The following is a 22,257-nucleotide window of genomic DNA, read 5'->3' on the forward strand; positions in this document are numbered from 1 at the left end:
CTCTGACATCACAAGCCATACAATGTGTGGCCAAATGTTTGTGTATACCTGAACATTACATCAATACAGTATGTGTTGTTATAATGTTATAGCAATCTCTATTTTTTCATGAAGACTTTCTAGTAGATTCTGGAATATAGTTATTGGCTTCATTCTGCTACAAGAGAATTGTGCCACTTATGTTGGTGAGGAGGCCTGGGTTGCAGTTACAATTCCAGTTGATTGTTCTTTGGGGTTTATTTGAGGGCTGTGTGCAGGCTACTCAGGTTCTTCCACTCCACCCTTGGCAAATATGTCTGCATAGACTTTCCTTTGGGCACATCAGCATTGTCAAGCTGGAACATATTTGTTCTGAATTTTGCAGTTCCTGTGAAGGAAAATGATATACCGAGGTGTACTAAGACATGTGCTTCAAACTTTGTCAGAAGTCAGAGGAAATGGCAAGTCTTCAAGCTCTGTTAAGGTGGGTCCAGAAATAAAAGACGTCAAGCAGACAGAAAGCAGGCAGAGTGTGATAGACAAGAGCAAGCACAGACAAGATTTCATCAAGAAGAACATTGAGGTATGTTGACATCACATTTGTGCAGGGGCAAAATGTATGACTGAACAAGACATTCATGACTAACATACTTAAAAATTTTAAACGGCCATGGCAGTGTAACTGGAAAATCACAGATGAGTCAATTTGCTTAAATTGTGTAAATCATCATGGTCTGTTCATTATTTAATTAACTGACCCCAGCAAACTACTGCTGATGTGAAAATACAAATCAAATAGCAGCAAACTATTGAAAATAATTTAAACTGTCCATGTGGAAACAGCAAAAGTTCCATTTAGTGTCCTGCTGATGTATGTAATTTAAAACACCATAATTACATAATTACATAAGGTACATTTAGCGCAGATAAAAATGTGCAATTAAATAACATAAAATCATTTATAATTGCTTATATATATATATATATATATATATATATATATATATATATATATATATATATATATATATATATATATATATATATATATATATATATATATATATAATTTTAATGGGTCTGGACAGGACATACAGTAATAAGCCTTTATGGTTAATTTCTATTCCAGAAAGACCATAATTACCAAAATTAGTGAATTGAGTCACAAGTTAAACGTTTTAGAGTTGAATTATTGTGTTTTGTTTGTCTCAGCATGCTCTCTCAGCAAATCTTCTTAGCTTGGTCCATTCAGAATGTGTTGTGTATGTGTAAATGCAGCTAGCCAGTAATGCAGGAAGCTTATGGCCAATGACACAGGAAGAGAAAGAGCGATTAGAAGAACTCCTCAAGGATATTGATGGAGAGGAAATTAATTTGGATCCAACTGTCAAACCAGAGGTACATACATGCAAACACACATATGCATGCACACACACAAACACACACATTTTATCCAATCTATCTCAGGCAGCACATCATCTGGGTGGTGAACAACATTTTTTTTATAATTTAATGATATATCTCTGGATGTTCTCACATATTTTTGCACACATAGGGCTAAGCCACACTTTTTCCACAATTTCCTTTTTATACTGCACAGTGTCATTCCTCAGGAGGTTCTTTTAGCTGCATTAATGGTGTGCTTCTCCTGCATTTATGGTCTGAAATAGGTTTGTCACTATGCATGGCAATCAAATAGAGGAGAGCAGATACTCAGAGGCCTTCAAAAGGGCCAGGCTAAAAGACTTCCTGTTATTGTGAGACCGTGCTATTGTGCAAAGTGTAGACAATGTTATGTCTTTGGCTCATCGAAATCATGGGAATGTGAATGACCAGATGCAGAAAAACTGGCCGGTTCTGATATGACATCATGATTAAACGCAGATGCTTTGTTTTAGTCTACATTTATTATCCTGTGTCTGTGGTATTGGGTCCCCAAATTTATAAAATGTAAATTCTACTGCAAATTCTACTGCCCTCAGGCTGCTAATTAGAATCATATTACTGATATCGAACTCTGACATCACAAGCCATACAATGTGTGGCCAAATGTTTGTGTATACCTGAACATTACATCAATACAGTATGTGTTGTTATAATGTTATAGCAATCTCTATTTTTTCATGAAGACTTTCTAGTAGATTCTGGAATATAGTTATTGGCTTCATTCTGCTACAAGAGAATTGTGCCACTTATGTTGGTGAGGAGGCCTGGGTTGCAGTTACAATTCCAGTTGATTGTTCTTTGGGGTTTATTTGAGGGCTGTGTGCAGGCTACTCAGGTTCTTCCACTCCACCCTTGGCAAATATGTCTGCATAGACTTTCCTTTGGGCACATCAGCATTGTCAAGCTGGAACATATTTGTTCTGAATTTTGCAGTTCCTGTGAAGGGAAAATGATATACCGAGGTGTACTAAGACATGTGCTTCAAACTTTGTCACAACAGACTGGGAAAGGCCAATTTATGATGGTCAAGTCTCAAAATGTTGGCCGCATATTAATCCCCTAAATTCTCTCAATACTGAAGATGCACTGGCTGTCAGAACTATTTTAAAACACTAACAGGACTAAATCATAAATGGTTCACATAAAACAATGCTCCAAGCTGAGTTAACAGGTAATTTCATAAATCTTTTTTTTTTTTTTTTCATTTGATTTCATTTGAAACACAGGTTCTTCCAGTGTAACCATTGTCCAATCCATCCAAATCTGAAATTAAACCAGACACAGCAATACCACTCTAATAAAATTATAGATAAAGGACACATAGATAGAACCTTATAGACATGATTAGATACTAGAGTTCATCCTATATTTGTAGTGCATCTATTTACTTTTTTAATTCAATATTTTACCAAATGTTAATTTCTCTGTGTTGTCATTTAGAATTCATCTGTAATGTAGGAAAAATATTTGTATTTTTGTATTTAAATATATATTTTCTTAAACAAAAAAATCCACTTAATCTCTGCCACTTTTTACTAACGATTTATTATTCTTCCCAGATTGTATGTGGTACCTGTGTATGTTACTATCAAGACTTCGAAATTCAAAATCTAAAAATTATTTGTATAATAATAATATGATTATGATGAGGACAATGATAATTATTACTATTACCATTATTATTATTATTATTATTATTATTATTAATTATTATTACTATTATTATTACTATTTTATTACTATTTATATGGCACAGAAAATATAATGGAGAGTCTTTGCAGATGAGTGAAGTTTATTATAACAGCAAAGAGGGGATTAATCTGAATCATATATTTAACACACACATATGCCCTTGACATTCAGGTGTCCACAAACATTTGACCATATGGAAAATAAGAAATAAGTAAAATATATTTTCTACCAGCTGATTATTACAACTTGGAATGAACCTGCCTTGTCTAAGTGAAGTGCTCAGGACTTACTATCCTCATTCAGGAGTTTAGTAAGGTACAACAGAGATAATCTGCTTAAAACAGTTCAAAACAATCTAAGAAGAATTTTGTAGCAAGTGTGTAACTTAATAGGCAGCCAGCATAGTTTACATTAACCTGGATTATTGTGCTCTGATTTTGTTTGTTAATAAAGACTAAAAAATATCTTTAACTGGATGATAGCTATTTACTTAAAAAATGTTTTGTTAATGACATTATTCTGTCTTCTTTATAGGCAGACGTTTCCATGTGTTTTGTGTCAGGGACACCGGGTGAGGGTTATACACCTGACGCAGCTGAACTTGAAAAACTCTTACAAATTGATGCTAAACTGCAGCTTCTTCCTGTGAGGGGATTTCTGTCTGTGCAAAGCTCCTATGGTTACTGCTTTTCCCAGGTTAGTGTCATATTCCGATGCACTTGGATTTGCCACACTTAGGAATTTTGTGTTTTTAGAGGCCCCTCAAACTATCATGCTATGTTTATTAGTTAATCTTGTTTTGAAAGAATAATACAATACAATTAGTACAATAGTTTCTTTTGGTAAAATATAGCTAACCTCCACAAATTCCTGCATCTCCAATTTGTTCTAGTCCGGTAAATGTGATATTCAGCCTACATGATATCAGTCCATTTAGTGATTTATTAACATTAGTTTGGCTTGTGAGGACACCGCCATAAATTAATCCCAGAAAGAGCCATGTGCATGTTTGACTTATAAAACTTTATATGAGAACAATATCTTAAACACAAAGGGAACAAAACTGTTCTCATTTTCCATACTTAACTCTTTCCTACTAATATAACATCTGTTGTGTTTTCACAGTGACATCATGATAAAAAAATATATGTATGTTACCACTTTTTGCTGTGCCACTTTCTCTGTGCTTTTCATGGTTTCATAATGTGGGCATAAATTATGTAAAAATAGTAAAAAATATGTCATAGTCCTGTATTCCATGCAAGTCAGAAATTCAGAATCAGATACTAGTGCACACTTTACAACCCAATCTAATATTGTTTACAGGTAGTAAAGTGTACTAGTCTTTTTATGTAAAAAAAAATACTCTTTTCTCTTTTTTTGGAATTAGCCTAAAGATTAACATATGATGATCAAACCCAGATTTAAAATGGAAAGAGTTATGTAACATTGCTATAACCTGGGAGTTACATAACAGTGGCTTAATATTCAAAAAGGCTTTCTGACATTCTTTGGTCTACACACAATGTTTGAAAATGTGTTAGTCTTTAGAGGTGAAGCTCTATTAGAGTTTACTAGTTTAATAGAGATACTAATGTAATATCATTTGATGTAAAGTTGTCAGTTTTTTTGTATTAATACATTCCTGTAAGTAAAAAGTAGGTTGTTAGAGATCATCAACTTTGCTCATATGTTTTCCCTGTGGCTAGTACTGGTCATAAGTGTTGTTACATTGCTAGTTAACATTTTACCAAATCCACATCATCATTCACACAGCTTTCGTTAAAAAGTATAGCATTTTGAAACAGCCTCATGCAATAAAATCTAGAGAACATTAACACAATGAAAAAACATTAAAAAGAAACTGGTGCTAACCTTGCAATAACTCATAGAAAATTCACAAGTATTGCTTTAATTAACCTTTGAGGTGCCAAATGAAAATATATAATTACAGCAAACGCACTTTAATGTCATGTCTCAATTAGAATAGATTTTTCAAAATGGAATTCTCCCAAACTTGTGGAGTTTTCTCACGCAAATGTTTCCTAGCCTAGTGCAGTAGCAAAACCTTATGACAGTTTTTTTGGTCTCACTTGGGTAAACTTTGACACTCCTCCTGTTTCTCCATCCTTAAGTCAAGTCAAGTAAAGAAGCTTTAATTTTCATTTCAACCATACAGGGAGTGCAGAATTATTAGGCAAATGAGTATTTTGACCACATCATCCTCGTTATGCATGTTGTCTTACTCCAAGCTGTATAGGCTGGAAAGCCTACTACCAATTAAGCATATTAGGTGATGTGCATCTCTGTAATGAGAAGGGGTGTGGTCTAATGACATCAACACCCTATATCAGGTGTGCATAATTATTAGGCAACTTCCTTTCCTTTGGCAAAATGGGTCAAAAGAAGGACTTGACAGGCTCAGAAAAGTCAAAAATAGTGAGATATATTGCAGAGGGATGCAGCAGTCTTAAAATAGCCAAGCTTCTGAAGCGTGATCATCGAACAATCAAGCGTTTCATTCAAAATAGTCGACAGGGTCGCAAGAAGCGCGTGGAAAACCAAGGCGCAAAATAACTGCCCGTGAACTGAGAAAAGTCAAGCGTGCAGCTGCCAAGATGCCACTTGCCACCAGTTTGGCCATATTTCAGAGCTGCAACATCACTGAGTGCCCAAAAGCACAAGGTGTGCAATACTCAGAGACATGGCCAAGGTAAGAAAGGCAGAAAGTCGACCACCACTGAACAAGACACACAAGCTGAAACGTCAAGACTGGGCCAAGAAATATCTCAAGACTGATTTTTCTAAGGTTTTATGGACTGATGAAATGAGAGTGAGTCTTGATGGGCCAGATGGATGGGCCCGTGGCTGGATTGGTAAAGGGCAGAGAGCTCCAGTCCGACTCAGACGCCAGCAAGGTGGAGGTGGAGTACTGGTTTGGGCTGGTATCATCAAAGATGAGCTTGTGGGGCCTTTTCGGGTTGAGGATGGAGTCAAGCTGAACTCCCAGTCCTACTGCCAGTTTCTGGAAGACACCTTCTTCAAGCAGTGGTACAGGAAGAAGTCTGCATCCTTCAAGAAAACATGATTTTCATGCAGGACAATGCTCCATCACACACGCCCAAGTACTCCACAGCGTGGCTGGCAAGAAAGGGTATAAAAGAAGAAAATCTAATGATATGGCCTCCTTGTTCACCTGATCTGAACCCCATTGAGAACCTGTGGTCCATCATCAAATGTGCGATTTACAAGGAGGGAAAACAGTACACCTCTCTGAACAGTGTCTGGGAGGCTGTGGTTGCTGCTGCACGCAATGTTGATGGTGAACAGATCAAAACACTGACAGAATCCATGGATGGCAGGCTTTTGAGTGTCCTTGCAAAGAAAGGTGGCTATATTGGTCACTGATTTGTTTTTGTTTGGTTTTTGAATGTCAGAAATGTATATTTGTGAATGTTGAGATGTTATATTGGTTTCACTGGTAAAAATAAATAATTGAAATGGGTATGAATTTGTTTTTGTTGTTGCCTAATAATTATGCACAGTAATAGTCACCTGCACACACAGATATCCCCCTAAAATAGCTAAAACTAAAAACTACTTCCAAAAATATTCAGCTTTGATATTAATGAGTTTTTTGTGTTCATTGAGAACATGGTTGTTGTTCAAATTAAATCCTCAAATAAAATTAATCCTCAAAAATACAACTTGCCTAATAATTCTGCACTCCCTGTATGTAGCTGATGCAGAACACAGCGATATAAACGTTCCTCCAGAACCCTGGTGTTACATTAAACAACATAAAACTACATAACAGAAAACACAGAGCTAATGACTAGTAAGTATCCTTGCCACATAAAGTGCATCATGTGCAACTTGTATGTCTTAATGTTCCTAACTGTAGTTACTGAATTACTGAGATTTTTGCCACTGCCCCAGAAATCAGTATATCAAGACAGAGTTGTCAAGTTGTCAAGACGTGATGGAGTTGGAAATGGACATAACCAATTCCCAAGTTGCTTGCAAGCATGTCATCTTTGACAAATGCAAAACTTCAGTATAATGTAAATTTTGATAGTGTACGTTGCAGGCTATGGAACATTTACAGCATGTTGAGAAACTTTTTTTAAGGTTGCAGTAGGGAGTAAAGCTTCAACTTATGTGACTACATTGCTTGCCAGGAAAAAGAAGGCAAGCTTCTTTGTATTGCCAGCAAAAAAAAAAAAAAACAGCAGTTGACACGGGGTTAATTTCTCAGCCCCATTGAGAGGAGAAAGTAAGTGCCCTTAGGGGTGTATAAACATAGAGTAACTGGCAGCATCCATGGACGCAATGCAAGATCTGTTAGCAGGAATGCAACAGTGCTGCTTCAAATCTAGAAACAGACTCATTATTTATTTGGCCATTCTCTAAGATTCAGTGTGCCCAGTGCACATCTTACATGAAAGCCAATGTAACAAAGCATAGCATCGGAATTCAGTGATCTATGACATAAATGAGCAGGCAAGCTTAGCTGGCTCAGATCCCACTGTCAGAGTCTACACCATTCAGCATCAACTGTAAAGTTCTAAATTAAAGACTTGCACTGTTGCATAGCAAAGGTCTTGGTTTCCAAATTTATTCATCTAAAACAACTTATTGTTAATTATTCCTCATTGCCAGACATTAGAAGAACATCCTTGACACATTGGTCAGATACAGATGATTATGTATTCTGCCACACACAATAACTCCCAGAGTTCCTTTCCATGAGACTCTGACAGATGCAGAGGAGGACATCTCACGCATTCTTTTGCATGGTGTATTTCTACAGAAACATACAGGGGGCAAACAGCTCCAACCCCGCAAGTCCACTTATTTTCCACTTATGGAGTCCACTTATTTCCAAACTCAGCATTTTAAGTGTATACTTACATCTACTCCACCACTTCTAGGCTTGCTGTTATGTGTGGTAACCCTTTAAAAAACATAAGTAGTCCCAGGTACAATTTCTGCAATTAAATAATGAATGGCTGCTCCATTTTACTGAGAATCTTGGAGAATCTGCCACAGGTCCTCTGGAAACTTTGACTGTCACACTTGCTTCTTTTTGTGCAGGCAAAACCCAGCAGCCTTAATGTTTGTTTTTCTTGTTGTCTGAAAATGTAATTAAATTAACCATAGACATTATCTCAAAGCAGCTTTACAGAGACAAAGAGGTTATACGCCTCTTTTTTCCTTATAATTTGTAGTTATCTTTTAAGTGATCTGTTGCCTAATATGTGTGAAAACCAAGATATATAAGACATGGTTTGCTACAAATGGTGTTGGAGAACCACTAAAAACTTCCTCACTTGACATCAATGCCTATTTTCACCAATTTTCCACCAATGGACTTCATCCATCCATGCCCCAAATTCTAGTAGACAACAGAGATAGAAAGTAATGAAGTACAAATACTTTGTTACTGTATTTAAGTAGACTTTCTGGTATCAGTAATTTACTTGACTATTTATTTTTCTTTTTAGGTTTATTCATTAAATTTTTTTTTTTTACACAAATAACTGTACTGTCTACTTCTTATATTTTCCAACCAGACTCGTTACTTTAGTTGTAAACTATTTGGTGAAATTACCCTTCTTTTCTTTTAATTGCATGCCGTTTTCAACACAATAACCTATTTCCTGTCTTTGTGTGTTTTTTTAACCAATCACTGGCATATCATTTTCTGGCTATTATGCACCACAGACGAAGGCTAGTTTACGAAGCTAATGTTTATGATTTTCAGCCTGAATACATTCATTAGATAACAAAATTGTGAAATTTGTTTTGTATTATTTGTTTTGTAAAAAAAAAAGGAAAAAGAAGGAGGTACCAAGATGGCAGCGTGATTGGATGCAGCGGCCCCTCTCTTTCCGACATCGGTGTTTACTTTGCATTTTCGGATGCTATTCGTTCATGTTTTTGCATACTTTACGCCATCTTTGTCCCATGCAAAATACTGTCGCTATTTTCTTTTGGAAATCGAAACAAGGACAAAAAAAAACATATCTTTGACAACACAAAACTTGCGAGAGGAAGCAGAAGCGAGGCAGATGCAGAGGCATCTGGGCTAGGCTAACAGCTAGCCCACACAGACCCACGATACTATTTTTTATACTAGCAAACAAAAGATCACTGGATAATAAAGTGGACCACATACAACCTATAAGATATGTGTAGCGTGAGGTGAGAGAATGCTGTGTTTTCATCTTTACCTAGACGTGGTTAAATGACAACATACCGCTCCACTATCCAGCTAGCTGGGATAACATGCTACCGCTGACAGTGTCTGTGTTGAGGGAGGTAAGACTCGTGGCGGGGGTGTGTTTCTGTTTATATCAGCGATGCTCGGTGCCAAAATGCTGCTGTTGCTTCTACCTTCCCGAGGGTAATCACAGTGATTTTACTCGTTGCTGTTACATCCCCCCACTGCTAACAACAGCAACCAAAAGAAGGCACTCAGTGAACTATAACAGACTATCACCGAGCAACAGACAGATTTCAAATCACTGCTGGGGCTTTAATCGCGCAGATTTAAAGTATTTTCTACCAAAACATCATCAGCACATAGAGTTTCTCACAAGGGGCAAAATACATTTGACTTCGCATACACAAACAACAAAAGAGCATACAAAGCCTCCCCCTCCCCGAACTTTGCCTCTCTGACCACATCACCATCATGCTCAGACCTGTGTACAGACTGAAGGTGAGAGTTACCAGACCAACCAAGAAGGAGGTACGTGTGGCCAGAGGGGACGCAGTCCACCCTTAAAGACTATTTTGACACAACAGAATGGGACATCTTCAAAGAAGCAGCAACTTACAATGACCACACAGACATAGAGAAATATACTGAGGCTGTTACTGCTTACATCTCAAAGAGCACTGATGACGTTACACACAGGAAAATCCTGACTATTCGGCCTAACCAGAAACCATGACTAACAAGAGAAGTACACAAGCTTCTGAGGGTTCAGGATGAAGTCTTTAGAGCCGGTGACACTGCAGACCTAGCAACATCAAGAGCTAACTTGTCCCATGTAATCAGGAAAGCAAATCACCAATACAGCAATAAAATCTCTGGACATTTCAGCAACATCAGAGACACACAGAGTCTCTGGCAAAGCATCCGAACTTGCCAGAGACTATAAACCCCTACCATTGGATCTGTGACAGTGACATATCTCTGCTTAACAACCTCAACGAATTCTTTGGCCAATGTGACATTCAAAACACCACACAGGCACAGAAGATCCCACCTTTCCCACAGGAGCAGGCTTTGTGTTTGTCCCTAGTCAGCGTGAGAAAGACCCTCATGAAGATCAACCCACACAAGGTAGCCGGACCAGACAACATACCTGGGCAGGTTCTAAAGGACTGTGCTAAAAAACTTAAGGATGTACTAACTGACATCTTTAACATTTAACTGAGTCTAAACAGTCGTTCCAAAGTGTTTCAAGGCCACCACAATAATTCCAGTCCCAAAGAAGCCCCTATCCATATCTAGCCACAATGACTACCGGCCCGTTGCACTGACCCACATCATTATGAAGTGGAGTGACTGATAATGCAGAACATAAAATCCATTGTTCCTCCCTCCCACAACCCATTCCAGTTTGCAAATAGAACCAACAGGTCCACGAAGGATGCCATCTCAGCTGCTCCCCATCCAGCCTTTACACACCTGGACTCCAATGAGTTCTATGTGAGAATGCTGTTCTTGGATTTTAGTTCAGCATTCAACACAATTAGCCCCAGCAGCTAATAAACAAATTGAATCACCTGGGACTTAACTCCCCTCTCTGTAATTAAGTGCTGGACTTCTTATCAAAGAGACCACAAAATGTACAGGTCAGCGGAAAAACATCTAATACCCTCACGCTAAGCACAGGGGAACTACAAGTGTGCGTGCTCAGCCTGCTGCTCTTCACCCTGTTGACCCATGATTGTGTATTCAGTTACAGCACCAACCACATTGCCAAGTTCAATTAAATTCAATTCATTTTTATTTGTATAGCGCTTTTAACAATGAACATTGTCTCAAAGCAGCTTTACACAGATAATGTGGTGATAAAAAAATTCATATGTTCTTTATAAGTAAGTTTGTCCCTGATAAGCAAGCCGGTGGCGACTATGGCAAGGAAAACTCCCTGAGATGGCATAAGGAAGAATCCTTGAAAGGAACCAGACTTAAGAGGGAACCCATCCTCCTCTGAGTTGCACCGGGGTGCAGTGGTGATGATCAGAAGCAAACTGTAGTCCTAAGTCAATGTAGCAGACTATTGACATTACCTACAGTCCAAATCCATCCTCAAAGCTTCCGTTCTTACTCTGGAATTACATGGAACCACCCAAGGCGTTGATGAGAAACCGTCCCCAGCTGCACAGAGTGGCCTCCAATCGAAGAGAACACTATCCAGGCAGGCCTGGACGAAGTGGGAAGATCCACGGAGGGAAAGGAACAGGAACAGTCACTGGAACCTCAGGAGCATGTTAAACTCGACCGAGAGAGAGAGGGAGAGAGAGAGAGAGAGATAGAAGAGGGGTGACAGGAAGTAAAGGATATGAATTATTATGTGTCCCTATTGTTGCATGAAAGATAAGGACACTGTGCAGTTTGGACTTGCTATGGCAGCATAGCTAAAATGGAGAACCAGAAGGTAACACCGACATTAGGAATCTCTGGGATAAGAGACGACCCACCACACCACCTTCAACAAACCTTGGTGAACGTGTGAGAGTGAGGGAACGATAGCATACAAATATCCCAGTTCACCAAACACTCTATATCCATGTTCCTTCCAGATCTGCTCCTTTACCTAAGAAAATCTACTGATAAAAGGCTTGACTAAATAAATACGTCTGCTGACGAATCACACCCATCAAACCTCCACTTCAGCCTCCTGCCTTCAGGAAGAAGTTACCAGAGCCTCCAGGCTCATTCCACAAGACTTTCAAACATCTATCAGGCTGTCAGGATGCTGAACTCTGTCTATTACCTACTCCTGAACTCTAAGCATAAACAGCTCACACCACAATCCTTCATTGCACATAAGACACTTTATACTCTCTGCAAAATTCTGCACAAATGGACATGTTGACAAACAAATATTTAAAAACTGTTACATGTACAAATTCTTTTAAATCTGACACTGTTGCACTATTACACATTACAGGCTTTTTGTACTTCTGTCAAACCACTGCTATCTGTCTTGCTCCTTACAAACACCTTTATACTCAGTACTTTTTTTTTTTTTACTAGGATGTACATTTGCAACTTACACATTCAGATATTTACGAGATATATTTGTTACAAGTTTGCTGCACTTTCCTCATACAAAATCTGTTCTATATTGCGCTGACTGCTTATACAAACTTTATATATTGCATTGACAATGGAAACACTTGATAAGAGAGAAAAGAAACGGTATTTCGATTTCCCTGTATGTCTGTACATATGGTGGCATTGACAAAAAAACAAACTTGACCCTTGAACCTTGATATGATGTGAGGTCCAGTTACCAGCATGACACTAAAACAGGTAGTTGTAATGGCTACTTTTTATTTAAGCACATATCAAAGCCCAAACTTTTTTACTTTAACTTCAGTAATAAAAAGTGAAGTCAGTACTTTAAAAAAAACAATTTTAGTCTTTTAAAACATGACTATCTGTACTTCTACTTGAGTGAAGGCTGTGCGTACTTTTGCCACCTCTGTTAGACAGCATTTCCTAAAAATGTGGAGGCTGTTATCATGCAGATGCAAGCACCAGTGTTTTTAATCTGATACGTGCAGCTACTGAAAGCCAGTGAAGGGAGCGCAGCAGTGGGTGGTGTGGGAGAACTTCTTTCCAGTGGTTCTTTCCAGCACATACCTCCACCTCTCCAGGCCATTCTCATTTTGCTCCCTACTCTTGCCACAAATAACAATTTCATCAGCAAACATCAAAGTCCACAGAGACTCCTGTCTTACCTCGTCCGTCAGCCTGTCCATCACCACTGCAAATAGGTAACTGCTCAGAGCCAATCCGTAATGAAGTCTCATCTCCATTTTGAACCAGTCTGTTGTTTCTACTGCACACTTCACTGCAGTCACACTGTCCTCATCCATGTCCTGCACCACCCTTACATACTTCTCTGCTACACCTGACTTCCTCATACAATACCACAACTCCTCTTTTAGCACCCTGTTGTACGCTTTCTCTAAATCCACAAACACACAATGCAACTTTTTCTGACCTTCTCTATACTTCTCCATCAACATTTTTAAAGCAAATATTGCATCCGTGGTGCTCTTCTTCTGCATCAAACCATACTGTTGCTCACAAATGGTCACCTCTTCCCTCAGCCTGGCTTCCACTACTCTTTCCTATAATTTCATGGTGTGACTGATCAACTTAATTCCCCTGTAGTTACTGCGGGTCTACACGCCTCCCTTATTCTTAAAAATCGGTACCAGCACACTCCTTCTCCATTAATTAGGCATCCTTTTACCTTCCAAAATTTTGTTGAACAATCTGGTTAAAAACTCCACTGTTATCTCTCCTAAACATCTCCACGCTTCTACTGGTATGTCATCTTGTCCAACCAACTTTTCACTCTTTATCCTCTTAATAGCTACTCTCAATTCCTCCTTACTAATCCTATGCTCCTCCTTCTTCTTAAAACAAGTATTTACCACCGCCATTTCAATAGAATTCATTTCATTTTTATTTGTATAGCGCTTAAATCTACCATCATCTGCCCTTTCACATTCCTCAACTTACGGCCATCTCTACTCATAACCTCCTCATCACCTCTGTTCCCTACACCAACATGGCCATTGCTGACTTGGCCACTCAAGGCTTACTCATGAGTTTCTACTGATGGGTGAAGCTCACTTCTTATGTCTCTCATGTCAAGATCTCTTGACTAATAAACACATCTTGCTGGACTGTTTTTTTTTGTTTGTTTGTTTTTTAAGATAGTGCTAGGAAATATATATAAAATAATTTATTGTAGTGTAGAAATGACTCATGTGTAAAAGGCAGGAAAGCATGTGGCATGAAGGCATGTGGACTTCCAGTAAGGAATGTGGACAGGAAATCTAACAGCAGGAGGCACTCTACTGTCTACATCAACAGAGCTGAAGTAGAGCTGATCTTCAGCTTTAAGTTCTTGGGAGTCCACATCTCTGTTCTGTCCTGGCACCAGAACATTTCAGTTTTTGTTAAGAAGGTGCATCAGTGTCTACTCTTCTTGAGGAGACTTAAGAAAGTTTATCTGTCCTTGGGATTTTAACTAGATTTTATTGCTTCCTCATTGAAAGCATCCTAACTAACTCCATCATATTTTTGTATGGCAGTTCCACAGTGTGTGAATTGATAGCTCTTCAATGTGTGGTCAAAACTGCCCAATGTATCACTGGCCCCCAAATACCTGCCACTGACCACCTCCACCTGTCAGTGATTTTTGCAGGAACGTGGTACATGGCCAGATTAGTCTGTCAGAAATCTCTTGTGGGTGACTAGGTGAGTGAGGACACAAATGCAGGATGCACACAGGTAGTAAGGAAAACAGGCTTTAATGGGGCACAGGCAAAAACAGTTCAATAAACAGTCCAGGGTCAAAAACACAGGCAAACAGGACAAGGCAGGGAGAATCAAAACCAAATTCTGAAAACGATCCAAAAAATCCAAAAGCCAGCAAACTAAGCAAAAGGGCAGAGCAAAAACACAAACCACAAAACCAGTCCAAGGTTCAAAACCAGAGGCAGGGCAGAACAGGGGTCAGGGTCAGGGTCAGGATCAGGAACAGGAACAGAATCCAGAGCAGGCCGGGTGGCAAAAATAATCCCAGGGACTATAGGAAGCCAGTGAGATAATCTGGTGCTGAGCTAAAGTCTTTGAAGTCCTTAAATACCAGGAGGCGCAGGAAAAATGACAAGATGAACGCCGACCCGGAAGTTCTTCCCCTGAAATTGATCTGTCTGTCTGCCTGTCTGCCTGTCTACCTGTCTATCTATCTATCTATCTATCTATCTATCTATCTATCTATCTATCTATCTATCTATCTATCTATCTATCTATCTATCTATCTATCCTCTCCATAGATGATTAAAACCATTTGAGTAACCTAGTGAACCCTTGCTGTCTCTTTCACTGGCCAGAAGTACATTTCTGGGCTGTTCCATCATTGCACGTTACTTCCAGAAAATCTGACGGAATTGCTTTTGGAATGGTTTGGTTAGATTTGTTTCAGACAATGGAAACATTTAAAATGCTTTCTAGCTTAACTCTTCTCAAGATTTCTGTCAGATTTTAACCCTACCATATGTTGTCAGTCAGACGTGTGAGGCCGAAGCCATGTTTCCATGCTCTTGTAAAGGAACACAGCTAGAGTTTCTTCTGCCTGGAACAAAAGAGCATGTCTGGGCTTGAAGTAAATTTTCCAAAGTCATTCAATTAAATAAGAAACTTGAAATGCAGTTAGCACATTCCGAAAAGAGAAATCCAATAAAACCACTATTGCACAGGATTTTTTTAGTATATTGGTCTAGTATTAATTATGTTGCATTTTGAGCTAGTCAGCATTTGCTGAGAGCATCAAATTTAACAGATTGTAAAATAAAGTAAGCAATATTTCTTTTGAAATAGAAATACAGTATGAAAATTTCTTTTTCGAGGAAAGGTGTAAATGCTAACCAAAAAAATACTTTGGCTAAAGTATGAAAAACTGATGTATGAAAAACACAGAAAGAAAGATAAACTGCAAAGAATATAAAAAAACTGTATAAGGGAAAAAAAAAGCAAAACTATTATTAAATAGTGCATTTATTTAAATTCATTCCATTTAATTAAGCAAAATTAAAGAATATAAACATAAAAAACTAAAGTAAGAAGCATCAAGAAAGATCGATTAGAACCTTATCAGAACCTTATTAGAACCTTCTTTATTACCGCAATATCTGTTTAAACCTGCTTTGCATTATTAAAAGTGCTATACAAATACAAAACAAAAAGTAGGAAAAACTACCTAGTCATTAGAATATTAAGCGTACTATGCAGCTAACTTGTACTTGGCAATGTCTACAGTGCATCCGGAAAGTGTTCACAGCGCTTTACTTTTTCCACATTTTGTTATGTTACAGCCTTATTCAAAATTAATTAAATTCATTATTTTTTTCAAAATTCTGCAAACTTTACCCCATAATGACAACGTGATGTGTGTTTTAGAATGTTTTAAAATAAACAAAATTTTAAAAAAGCTTGCTGCTTTAAACCTTGTTGAAGCACATTTGACACCAATTACAGCCTCAAGTCTTTTTGAGTATGATGCTACAAGCTTTGCACACCTATTTTTGGGCAGTTTCTCTTGTTCTTCTTTGCAGAACCTCTATCATGTTCCTTTTACTGAGGAGTGGCTTCCGTTTGGCCACTCTACCATACATGCCTGATTGGTAAAGTGCTGCAGAGGTTCTTCTGTAAGGTTCTCCTCTCTTCACAGAGAAATGCTGGAGGTCTTTCAGAGTGTCCATTGGGTTCACCTCCATGACTTATGCTTTTCTCCCCTGATCGCTTAGTTTGGCTGGGTGGCCCGCTCTGGAAAGAGTCATGGTATTTCCAAACTTCTTCCATTTATGGGTGATGGAGGCCACTGTACTCATTGGGACCTTCAGTGCTGCACAAATATTTTTCGGTATCCTTCCCCAGATCTGTGCCTTGATACAATCCTGTCTCTGAGGTCTACAGACAATTCCTTAGACTTTATGGCTTGGTTTGTGCCCTAACATGCACTGTTAACTCTGGGACCTTATGTAGACAGGTGTGTGCCTTTCCAAATCATGTCCAATCAACTGAATTTACCAAAAGTGGACACCAGTCAAGTTGCAGAAACATCTCAAGGATGATTTGTGGAAACAGGATGCACCTAAACTCAATTTTGAGTGTCATGGCAAAGGCTATGAATACTTATGCACATGTGGGGAAAATAATTAATTTAATCCATTTTGAAATAAGGTTGTAACATAACAAAATATGGAAAAAGTGAGGTAGTATGAATACTTTCCACATGCATTCTATGCCAATGGCTAACTTGTACTTGAATGACAGTTGAGAGGCAAGTTGTTATAAATAAAAGCTGGAAAATGACTAAAACAAGGCAGTATTTATAGACATATGTAGCATACATATATAACTGACATAACCTGACCAGGGGAAATTAGTTGACTATTCACCTAGACAAGAGTTTCTCAGAATAGTGTAATCAAGCTTATTAAAGGGAGTAAGACTAGATTTGATACTGTATATATATCCAATGTATACTGTATATATAAGCAGCTGAGTTACCAAAGACTTTACATTTACAAGGCACCGTTTAGCCTTCTGTCCTTGTTGTTACACCTCTTACAATTTAGATGAATTAGCTGCTTATTATGGTTAACTTTGCAGTTGCAAATGTAAATGCAGTGGATGAGTCTTAAATGAAAGAATAGCTTACTATTTCCCAACCTTGTCAGTTAGCCATGTATAACATGTGCCATGGAGCTCTGTTACTGCTGTTGTAGCATTTCGGTGAAGCCGTAGCATGCCAGGAACTCTGACTTGGAAAACACTCTTCTGACCGTCAGCATATGGTCACCACATGGGCAGAGACTTAAAGAGGGGCTTGTTTTGGTGGTGAAAAAGAACTGGCTTATCTCCTTCTTTATTGTAAAAAAACGTCTGACAATTCTGGTGAATTCATTAAAAGCACACTTGTGTTTTGCATAAGTGGTATAACAACAACAAAACAACCATCTTTATTTATTTTGGATTTTCTTTAAATGTCTCCTTTGTTATTAGTTTATCATTTGCTTTATTCTGTAAGTGTGATGTTTCAACTAAACAGAGACATATAACAGTAATTGTAGCACAAAAGCCAGATTTTTAGTATGCCATAATGTGATCCCATATCAATTCAGGATTATAATTAATGTAGAATTTCGTAAAACACAAATTAAATTACATGTTCTAAAATATTTAAGTACTCTGTAGTATTCTCTATATATTCAAAAATATTAAAGTACTGTTAAGTGTTCAGATATATCTACCAGAGCCTATAATTATTATTATAATTTTTTTATTTATGGAAATTGTCCATGTATATATATATATATATATATATATATATATATATATATATATATATGTGTGTGTGTGTGTGTGTATGTGTGTATTAATACATAAAGAGCTGAAGAATAAAGCTCAATATGTTCTGTGATTCGTACAAAACAAATGTTAGGATTATTTATGCAAACATAATTTAGAAACCAAGTAAGATTTCGGTGCAGGTTAATGACCATGTTTACAGATTAAAGAGATGTAGAAATATATGTATATAAGTATGATATCCTTATTACATTACCGTTCTTTCAAAAAAAATTATAAGGTATTTTGTTGAATTTTGCTTAGCCAGTGAGATGTTGAAACATAGGTCATAAATCTTACATTTATTTTTGGATTGAAGAATGTGCAGTTGAGTGGGTTTATTTGCGCTTTTGTGTTTTCCACATGCTTTGTGTGTTTTTGGGTTTTTGTTTTTGCTATCCCTCTGGTTTTGATCTGTTAAAAAGATGTGCTTATCCAGACTAACCTCAATCTCCAAAAGCAGTTACAATGCCCAAGCTGATATTCTAATACTCCAGTAATATTTGGCCATCACAGTACCATCTGTGATTGAGATTTGTGAGCACTGTTTATTTATTTATTGTGAGGAAACCCTTTAGCTGTTAATTTCTACAATACTTCCCAGCATTTTCAGTAACCATTTTATCCTGGTCAGGGTCATAGTGGATCTATAACAGTCGGTATGAGGTAGAAATACTTAAATAGGACACCTCTTGTTACACACACACACACACACACACACACACACACACACACACACACACACACACACACACAGACATTTGCTTACAAGTAGTAGCTTGTATAAACTACAATAAACTGTTTAAATTTGACTGTTTATATATCAACCTAAGTTTGTGTCATCAGCTGTATGTAGTGTTTCCTTTCTGTTGCAGTTAGTGTTGAAGTTTTGTATAGGATATCAATGCTGGATTCCACAGCTTTAGTATAGCCACTGGAAAGGATTGTATGTAGAAGAGTTTTGGGTGAGATCCTCCTTCCACGTGGCAGTAAGTGAAAGCCCAGAAGTGGAGGGGCAGACTATATGACTCATTCTGCCTCTGTTTTTGTTAGAGCTATGCCAAACTTCCAGAGCTCAGTTTACATAGTCTGATTGTGGGGGCACATGGCACTCCATAGTTCTTTGCTATAAAGTTCAAACAACAGTTTTTCACACTGTTACTGCTTTAATGACCACAATATCCATAGCTTCACATTGTTTTGTACAAAACATCTAATATTATAATTATTTTGTTGCATAATATCTAGAAGTCTTCTAGAAGGTCTTCTAAAATGCATCTTATGGTGTTTGCAGTAAAGAACACACTGAAATGTTATATTTGATAAATAGTTCCTCCTCACAGAGCATAATATTTGTAGCTAGTAAATGTTTTGATGTTTTGATTTGATGTTTTAGTATTATTAGTGACAGTTTTGATTATCCTTTTTAAATAATAATTCAATTTACTACAATCATCGGTAGATGCACTTCTTTGAGTCTTTGAATCTTTTAGATATTTATTTGTTGTGTTAAATTATAAAATATTAGAAATTGTTGTGCAACAAACATGTATACTGTGCCGCATTTGTAACATATGTATTAACACCTAGTGCTAACATTAGTGGCTAGAATCATGATCTAACACATGTCAGCTGAGATGCAGATTTGCAAAGATGTTAACAATGTGTTATCTCCTCCTAACATCATGCAATATCAGACACTGTCTAGAATGCACTGCCTGTTATGCTTGGGGAAAAGCAACAGGAAGTTACTTTGAAGTGCTCTTATTTTAATTTATTTGTCTCTTACAGCACATGTGTAAGCAGTAAAACAAAGTAAAACACTTGCGGTTAGATAGTTGTTTGGAGTACATTATACACCCCATTTTGGAATCTGGGTCATGCAGTTAGGCGTGCAATCAAATATAAATCTGATCTCTGTTATTCTTTTTTAATATCTTTAGCCAAAATGTAAGTAAAACTGAGACAATACAATGGAAACATTGAAAAGCTAGAAATAAGCAATCAAAGGTTGCTTTTTGATCCAAAATTTGCTATATGCTGGTTCCATATTTAAGTTCACAATATTCTGATCAATACATACTGTGTTCTGCCTGGTTTTGCTTTTCATGAGAGAGCCATTTGAACTTGATAACTTGAGTGCTAGAAGAAGTGCCTAATGTAATTCACTTTAAATTTTTTAGTGGAAAGAAGCTGTAACAGCCTCAGCTAGTATTCCTACTATAAAACTGCAATAAGCCTAATATAAGATTTTTTATTCAATTCTTGAAAGTTTTTCTTTTGTATTGATAATTTTAGGCCTTAAAATGTATTATGTTTATTAATGACCAAAATGATCTGCCACTAGAACAAGGCTATAACAGGTTTGAATTTAATACAAGTTACTAGAATTTACTATAGGATATTATAATCGGAAAAGGTCTTCTTTTCCGATTTTTTAAGAAACACTAAGTTCTGAACTATTTTTAAAAGCGTTAAAGGGTTTAACATATTTAAACTTTAAACACCTTTATTTTAAAGGATTACAGAATGCTAAAGCATTACAACAGGAACTAATATATTAAGAATGTGTTTTGTAAAAGCAGCTTCAAGTAAATTTATTTAAATTATTTTTATAAAGTAATCTTGAATGTTTATGTTGGCATGGCCTCTTTGTACATGGGAAAATTTTTATAAAGCATATATTACACAGGATTCTTGTAAATTTTAGGTTAAGGTTTAAATTTAGACATCTTACCCTTGCTTTATGAGACAATAAATTGCCACAAGGCCTCTTTAAATATGGGTGTTGAATAAGAAACATTACATTACAGCCAGCTATATAAAGAGAATGGGTTAGGGTTTCATTGTTTACTTAATCATTTTGGATTTTTTTTTTACTTTGTAAAACAGCATATTAGTAGCCCAATACATAACAGCCCCAGTAAGTAACACTTTACTTGATATTAATATTTTGGTTGCATATCACTTACCTGGCATTAACTGCATGTAACTGGTAACCTATTGCATTCTTCTACTGTGATGTTTTTACAACATTGTATTCCAGCTTCTTTCAGTTGTTGTTTTCACAGTTTTTCTCCCCTGCAAAAACTGTTTGTGGCAATAGTGGTCTGAAGCAATTACGACAGAAATGTTTATATTAATTGCAATCCAAACCCAAATGCATGTTGGTTTTGTTACTGTCTGATAATTGACACGACAAGTATAAAACTGTCCTTTTTTCTGGACCGTGTCCTTTGTTAGGTTTGTACAGTGTGTTTTGGGCCATTGTCATGCTGCATGATAAAGTTCCTTCCAATTTAACTGAATCCGAATTCATTCTGTTGCTACCATATAAAGACATCACCAATAAAGATTAGTGAGCCTGTTCCAGGTCTACCTATTCTAAGCAATCCATCACTTTCCATCACTTTGGTAAAAGTTCATCTTGGTTCCAGAGCTTTTGTGGCTCATCTGTTTGTTTGTTTTTTCAAATATAAACGTTGCCTCCAGCACTTACTTATCAGAAGTGGTTTGCATCTTGTAATATAGCCTCTATATTTATGACATGGATGTCTTATTCGAGTGGTATTTTGTGATTCCTTCACCCAAAGGATGTTATTAGTGATGTCAATGCCGGTTTTTCACAGATCTCACAATCATTGCTATTTCTTGACTGACTTCTTCAATGTCTGGATGTTAGTATGCAAGTGACAAGTACACAGTGTCATGCAATGGCTCTAATTGTTTTTTTCTCAGCTTCTTTTTTTTTTTTTTTTAAACTTTACAAGCAAAATCCAGTTCTTAAAACATCAGAAATATTTATTGTAGATGCAACCAAGAAACACCTGTCAACAAACAAACAAACAAATGTATACAATTACATTCTAATTACATTATGTGGGTTGAATCACTTGCTCGTCTTGGCAGACATTGGGTTTGGAAACAGCATAAACTGCTTGTAGCCACTCAAA

General features: G+C 37.1%; 1 protein-coding gene across 4 annotated transcripts in view; it reads left to right on the forward strand.

Annotated features, from left to right (window-relative positions):
- Positions 1–22,257, forward strand: part of fsip1 (fibrous sheath interacting protein 1) — a 40,489-nt gene that overhangs the window by 6,608 nt on the left and 11,624 nt on the right. For 3 of the 4 annotated variants that reach the window (XM_046855179.1, XM_046855178.1, XM_046855180.1), the window contains exons 7-9: positions 468–562; positions 1,258–1,377; positions 3,652–3,813. In XM_046855179.1, the coding sequence (XP_046711135.1) occupies positions 468–562; positions 1,258–1,377; positions 3,652–3,813 (377 nt within the window). Of the gene's footprint in view, positions 1–467; positions 563–1,257; positions 1,378–3,651; positions 3,814–4,242; positions 4,357–22,257 lie in introns of those variants that run through there. The other variant, XM_046855181.1, reaches the window with a different exon arrangement.

Source organism: Silurus meridionalis, chromosome 8 (genome assembly GCF_014805685.1).
Source record: "Silurus meridionalis isolate SWU-2019-XX chromosome 8, ASM1480568v1, whole genome shotgun sequence".
Taxonomy (NCBI): Eukaryota; Metazoa; Chordata; class Actinopteri; order Siluriformes; family Siluridae; genus Silurus; species Silurus meridionalis.